The 6,870-nt window shown below is 35.5% G+C and overlaps 1 protein-coding gene and 2 long non-coding RNA genes across 3 annotated transcripts; 2 read left to right on the top strand and 1 right to left on the bottom strand.

Moving 5' to 3' along the window:
- The first annotated feature begins 272 nt into the window (after positions 1-272).
- Positions 273-1,036, top strand: LOC130713334 (uncharacterized). The gene is made up of 3 exons (XM_057563107.1): positions 273-344; positions 468-641; positions 770-1,036. Exons 1-3 carry the CDS (start codon positions 273-275, stop codon positions 1,034-1,036), a joined length of 513 nt encoding a protein of 170 aa, XP_057419090.1.
- A 925-nt stretch (positions 1,037-1,961) lies between these two features.
- On the top strand, positions 1,962-3,321 carry LOC130710348 (uncharacterized). The gene is made up of 4 exons (XR_009010357.1): positions 1,962-2,069; positions 2,181-2,355; positions 2,709-2,767; positions 2,889-3,321. It is a non-coding gene; the product is annotated as an uncharacterized LOC130710348 (long non-coding RNA).
- A 1,105-nt stretch (positions 3,322-4,426) lies between these two features.
- On the bottom strand, positions 4,427-6,125 carry LOC130710350 (uncharacterized). The gene is made up of 5 exons (XR_009010359.1): positions 6,032-6,125; positions 5,824-5,917; positions 5,610-5,734; positions 4,795-4,926; positions 4,427-4,556 (listed from the first exon to the last, which is right to left on the bottom strand). It is a non-coding gene; the product is annotated as an uncharacterized LOC130710350 (long non-coding RNA).
- Between the last annotated feature and the right edge of the window lie 745 nt (positions 6,126-6,870).

The following is a 6,870-nucleotide window of genomic DNA, read 5'->3' as shown; positions in this document are numbered from 1 at the left end:
CTGTTATGATTTGAAATGTTAAATTTCTCTTTTTTATTTCCAATTTGAATTGGTCTACGAAACTGCTGAGAGTTTTTCTATAAATTGAGCCAGCTTCTCCTCAAATTCCAACATTGTGTCCCAGTTTTCTGTCCTTCTTCCCAACCATTTTTTTCTCAAACTTGATCCACTTATTCGAAGTTTGGGTCTGATCAATGGGTGGTGGTGTGACTCCAGTCAAGAGTCTTTGCCCTGGGAAGAGTTTTTTGAAAATTAGGACTAGGGTTATCCGGATGTGGGAAGCATGCCCTGTGAACGATCCCTTGAGTCCCTATGCCTTGCATATAGTTCTAATTGATGCTGAGGTTTATACCTTTCTTCTGAATCTTTACTACATTGCAGTGGTTGTTTAAATTGTAGTTTTTCTTCTTTATTTGAATGAATTGTTGGTTTATTCATGTTCTGATTATTGTTGTTTTTATTTCGAGGGTGACAAAATTGAAGCCATTGCTCGGAAGGGTCTGATGTCCAAATTCAAGAGCAAGCTCTGTGAAGGCAAAGTTTACACCATCACTTATTTCTCAGTTCTTTCAAACAGTGGCGGATTTATGGCTTCTGAGCATGATTACAAGATTATGTTCAATGAAAAAACTAGGGCTGCGGTTTTATGGCTTCTAATCTTATTTTTATGACTCTTTTATCTATGTATATGAAACATTTTCCTCTTAGGCTGCATATACCTTAGTGTTGAACATGTGATAATTTCTCAAGTTTCTCACTTTGTAAATAGGAAACTGCAATTGAGGAATCTATTGGGGTTGTGTATAAGTCAGTGGACTCAACTATTCCAAAGAAATTTCCTATAGGTATTTTCTGTGATATTGTGTGTGTTTTGAAGTTTCTCACTTTGCAAATAGGAAACTGCAAGTGTGGAACCAAGTCTTGCACCCCATGTGTTATCGCTGCTGCTACCATTGTCTCTTTTTGCTGTAGCCTGAGGTTCAAGATCGTTGTTGTGCTCGGGTCTAATTATGCAGAGTTTGTTTCTGCACTTTGAGGACTGTGGAAGTAGTATATGTGGAGGTCTTTGAGGTGCTGTTGCGTGGCTCAACACTTGAAGAAGTGTGCCTTGGTATTGGATCACATGTATGGTGTTTTGTTGATTGTTGGTTTCAGTTTTTGGCTTTTCTATTAGCTTTCTATTAGATTTCTTTTGCTGTCTTTTTTGTGTCTCTATTAGTTTCTTGGTGTATGCTTTGACTCATTATTTGATTTTCTGTATTGTCTCTTTGTTTTTAGCTTACTTGGGAGAGCTATGTTCCCAAGACTCTTTTATTATATCTAATATGATTATCTTTTCAAAAAACAATGATGGTTTTGGATTCTTTAGTAAAATTGATGCAGCTGGTATTGTTTGAACCAATGACATGAATGAAAATTGTTTGTGACTTGTGAAAGGTGCATATGGCATGGCTTTTGAAAATCGTTGTCACTTGATATTGGGCTTGCCATAAAGGGGCTGTTTTGAAACTTGTCAAAATGATCTTGTCACCTTTTCCTTTATTTTCATAATCAGGTTTGGCAGGGTCTCACGCACCAGAAAGATTCATAGTATCTATTAATTAGTTGTTACTTGGTAGGACTTGAGGTCTTTTTAAGTGAGATAATGAAAGAGTCAGCAAATATTATATTTAGTTAAAGTTATATATTATGGAATAGGCCAAGTTGCAAATATGTTATTATCCTTATCTTGCATTTTAGACAAAAGATTGGATTCATATTCATTGAATAGTTCTGTTAGCTTGTGAATACTTTTATTCTTAAAAAGATTTGACTGGGTAATACTTGTTTGTCACTTGGTCTTACCTGTTATTCTGATTTGTTCAAATAGTGCACAGTTGTAAGTGTTTTCGTGGATGGGTCTGTTGTCACCAGAATGATAGCATCAATCTTTTTTGTCAATCATAGGCACTTGACACTAAAAAATCAATGGAAGTGTTATGTTACAACTGATAATGAATAATAACTGAGTTAGGTAACATAGGCACTTGGATCCACGTTTTCATCAACCCCTCAAATTGCTTTGTAAGGTAACATTTGACTTGTAGCTTTCTATATTGTTGGTTTTTGTTATCACGTAACTTCTATTAATACCTATATCCATCATGAATGATTGATTTAATTTCTCTTTGGACCTCTAGATACAAGAAGATAATGAAGAAAACTAAGAGCTATACTATAATCCTACTCAGAGAAGTGCCAACCGTTGGCTTTGCAGTACTATTATGGAGAAACAGTTGGAATGCTCTTGCTTTGGAAGGACCCCATATGAAGCAAAGAGGATTCATGAATAAAATGAATGAAAGAGTTTTGAAGGTTAGTGGCAAATGGAAAGGTTATGCTTATTTCAGTTTTAACAATTACTGCTTTCTTTTTCTGTTGGAGTTGTTTTTGAATTGGGTATATGATATAATATGGATCTTCACATTTGTTCTATACTCCTTATTTTTAGAATATTATTTGATTGTGATTTTGTTGGTAAGAGCAGTTCTTGTAGCTCATTTAACGCTTTGATTTTCCAGCTAGCAAAAATATTTTGTAACACCTTTCTTTAAAGCTTACAAAATTTCATATTTGTTACCGTCCATATTGTTTCTTTCTTTTCTTATCATTTTGAAATAATGAGTTTCTTAATTTCATCACCAAACATTTTTGTTAATTTGATGCAGACAAACAAAGAAAACACATACTTCAATGTTTGGTCCTTCAAAAGGCAATGATCTGAATTGTGAGAAAACTTTTTATTTATTCCTACTTGGGCTGGTTCATGTTTATCATGTATGTTTTCTCTTCTATGAAAATATTGTTGGCTCAACTAAGCTAAAACCTTGCTGTGGGAATGTGGTTAGGTTATGAAGAATACTGGCCTTGAAGAACTGATAGAATTAGGTTCTCAGACCTTTGGGACTGCATATCACGGAAAATGGAAAGGTACTAATGTAGAAATTGAGCAAATTAATGATAGGTGTTTTGCTGTAAAGCCTTAAGAGCAGGACCACTTGGTCTGTATCTCATTATTATTGATTTGTTTTTATTTCTATAATCCCCTACTTTCTTTGGTAATTAGGAATCTATCTTCAGTTGTTTTTGGTTTATGCATCAAGGTGAGAGATGACTTTTGGAATTAGGAAATCAAGCTGACAGACTTGCACCATCCAAATGTGGTAGCTTTCTATGTTGTTATGCTAGATAGCCCACGAGGCTCTGTGGAAACAATAACAAAGTATATGGTCACTACAAGAAAATAGGGGCTTAGCGGCGGTTGAAAGTAGGACCGACGGCGGTTAAAACCGCCGCTAAAAATGAATCCCGACGGTTGGCCAACCGCAGCCAAGTTGAGCGTCGCGGACATATTTACCGGCGGTTGGGGCAACCGCCACGCAATCTGCCGTAAAATATTTTGCGGCGGTTAGAACTGTCGCCAAAAGGACTGGCTTAATGCTATTAACTGTTAGGATTGACGGCGGTTTCAACCGCCGCAAAAGAACTTGAATATTTAGGGGCGGTTCCAACCGCCGGCAACACAAAATACGTGTTCAATTGTTTCTGGACCTAGCGGCGGTTTTAACCGCCGCCAAAATCCAGAAAATTAATGTTTTTTTCCTTTTTTTTTTAACCTGCTTTATAATTTTCTTTACATAATAAATTAATCAACAAAGGGTAAAAATGTTGTGCCAAAGAAATCTATACAATCACCAAATACATGCATAAGCATATATATCCATCAATTTTTCACAATGAAGCTTAGAGTGCTTAACACAAATCCAAAATATAAGTTATGTTCCACCAAAAGGAAACTAACCCAATGATATTTTCCACACATGGTCTACGAAGTACATAACATGAAAATTGAAAAATCTAAATAGTCTTTTGTTATGGTGCTCCTTGATCTTGAAACATGACTAGAGGAGGAAGAAGACCTCGTTTCTCTCGGTGATTCCAAGTTAACAACCTGAAATTAAAAAGAAATTATAGAGTAAGTGAAAGCTATACTAGATTTGGTGTTTAAGTTTTATGCCTTGTAACTCATTAAAAACACGTTCTATTGTGTTAAAAGCCACTTAAAATAAAGCCTACGTATTCTGAAAGTGATGAGGATTGAGGAGAATTCATAGACAAAGACTAAACAATTTCACTAGAATATAACATATTTATCAGACTTGAAGGATCCGCTCATTGACACCTCAACAAGAGCAATCAAATAATCATTTACAAAAACTGCAGGTCCAGAAATGTGCAGATATGATGCATGTGCAATTAAGAAACTAAGTACTATTATATTGCTCAGCATAGACATAGTGACCACTTCAGATTTATTTCCTAAGCAAGTCTATACACATATGACATAAAAATAAAAATGTTTAGCAAATTTAGTATAAATTTCTTTACCCCATTTTTTTTATGAACTTGCATAAGGAAAGCAAGTTGTTCCTTCAAAACATCTATCTCAGCAACTTGTGCTTTTAAAGCATCATCTTCAACAGCTTTTCCTTTAGAGATTGAAACGACTTTCTACTCTGAATCAAAAGAAGAAGAAAAAATCACTACAAAAACTTATACAAGTCTATATAATTCAAATTCAAATGCTCTACAAAAGCACATAGCATCTTTCCATGTAGATGATCATTGTGTACATTTTCATGATATGAAGGACCAGATTAGCCAGAATAAATAACAGTACTAGGCATAGTAAGATTAACCTATAGATGTGCATCTTCCCACCCAAAGTGGATATTTTATTATCTTCAAACTTACCTTTCGGTATTTAGGATTTGAATCAGATGCTAATCTTGTTCACAGATAAAAATTAAAGTTGCTACTTGCTGCCTATTCTTTAAAAAAAGCTCATCAGCACTCCAATAAAAAACTAAAGGGCAGCCATATAACCTGAGACAAAGAAACCATTCACATGCTTTATCATTAGTGTACATAACATGTCAAAGAAACCACCCACAACACAGAGAAATCAATCCCAGTTGATATACATGTTCCAGTTATGATATTACACATGAGCAATGCATTTCTTGGGCAAAATTCTAAACTCATACCAAAAAAACTAAGTTAGATCTTCATTTTCTTCCTAATTAGACAAAAAAAAGGTAATTCCTAGAGAAAACCAGTAGTTGAATTCTGAAACAAAAACAATTGAACAAATGAATACTGAAGTAGAAAATGAAAGCCAAGATTGATTACTAACCAACCATGCTAACAGGGGATAAAGAGAAGACTGATGTTACCATAAACATAGGATTCTATCTGTAGAAAGTTGTATATAACACACCCATGTATTGTAAAGAAGACTGATGGCTATTAGTTTAGATAAATTCAAATAAATTTTCGATTCACCTATGTATTGTATCAAACCTGCTACCTGCAGAGCCAATAACCCAACCAATCCTAGACCCCAGTTCCCTTTGTTCCCCATTCCATAAACTTACTAGTAATTCTCAAACCAAAACGCATCAATCAACCATGCAAATTTTATTCTTTCTTCTTTCATGTAACAAAGTAAATATAATCTAAAGAAAAAAGCATAATTCCAAAAGGGATTTCAAGTTTCAACGAGATACCTCATCGTAATCCTTCTTATCGGACTGTGGTTTCTTCAAAGGCTTAGCTTTTCCACCAACAAGTCCAAAAACACGAGACGAAAACCAATCAATCAGATAAGTTCGCAAAATCAATATCCATAATCCTAATTAACAGATTTAAATGTCAGGCCTATGAATTTGTAAAAGAGAAATAGGAAAAAAAAACTATGAGAGAGATTGGAGAAACCCTAACCTTCTCAAGTGGATCAATCAAGCCATGGGAGAGTCAGTGCCTTTCCTCCTTCTTTGTTAGGAGCAGATCGAGAAGCAGAATCACTAGAGTGGGTCTTGTTCCCCAAATTCAAAGAGAGGAGAGTAAGGGATATATGCCGTGAGAGAAATCTAAGCAGATTTGAGAGAAAGAGATGCGAGACATGTGAGAAAGAGATGAACACACATACCAGGAGAACCGTGAGCAAGATGTGAGAAAGAGATGCAGGTCAGAGCTTGGTGAGCCCTCACAATGAGGAAGAAGAAGCATGAAGGTGAGTTGTGTTCCTGGTGAGTGAGATACGATTGTGAGAACTCAGAAATTTAGGGTCAAATTGAGCGTGAATGAAATACTTGGAGGGAACTGAAAATCATTCGCGGGTGGGTTCGATTGGGGGAAATTACGGCCGGCCCTTGGCAACCGTCGATATAATAAGCAGTAATATTAGCGGCGGTTGTAACCGCCGCAAATAGTGCGTTTTTTAAAAAGGAGCGACGGCGGTTGGCCATCCGCCGCGAAATATTGCGTTTTAAAAAGGACCGATGGCGGTTGGGCCAACCGCCGCGAAATTTTGGCCACTAAGTTGCTGTTTTGGTGTAGTGGGTTAATGGTTCTTTGAGAAATGACATGCAGAGAAATGATAGGTTATGTGTTTATGTATTTATCATAAGATCTTTCTCCCTTAAATTAAAGACACGCCAGGGGGACCTGCCATTGCTGCAAGGTCCATTCAAAGTGTGCATCTCTGTTTATCAAGGTCACATGGGTGTGTCATATGCCTTATATGCCATGTTAATGCAAAGAAACAATTAATTGTTCAAATCTATTTGTTTGGTATGATATCTATCTAATAATGTGTACAAATTTTTTATATTTTTTTTAACGGATAAATTTGGTTGTTACTTATAATGTTTTGTTATTTGGTATTCTTTTTCTACAATTTAAAGTTTTTACTCGATTACCAAATTGAATTTTAACACATTACAAATGTATTTTGGTTCATTTTCAAAAAAAAAACAAATGTAATTT

Source organism: Lotus japonicus, chromosome 4, assembly GCF_012489685.1.
Source record: "Lotus japonicus ecotype B-129 chromosome 4, LjGifu_v1.2".
In the NCBI taxonomy this organism is placed as follows: Eukaryota; Viridiplantae; Streptophyta; class Magnoliopsida; order Fabales; family Fabaceae; genus Lotus; species Lotus japonicus.
The sequence above is the reverse complement of the archived record's forward strand: the minus strand, read 5'-3'. Positions and strand labels throughout refer to the sequence as shown.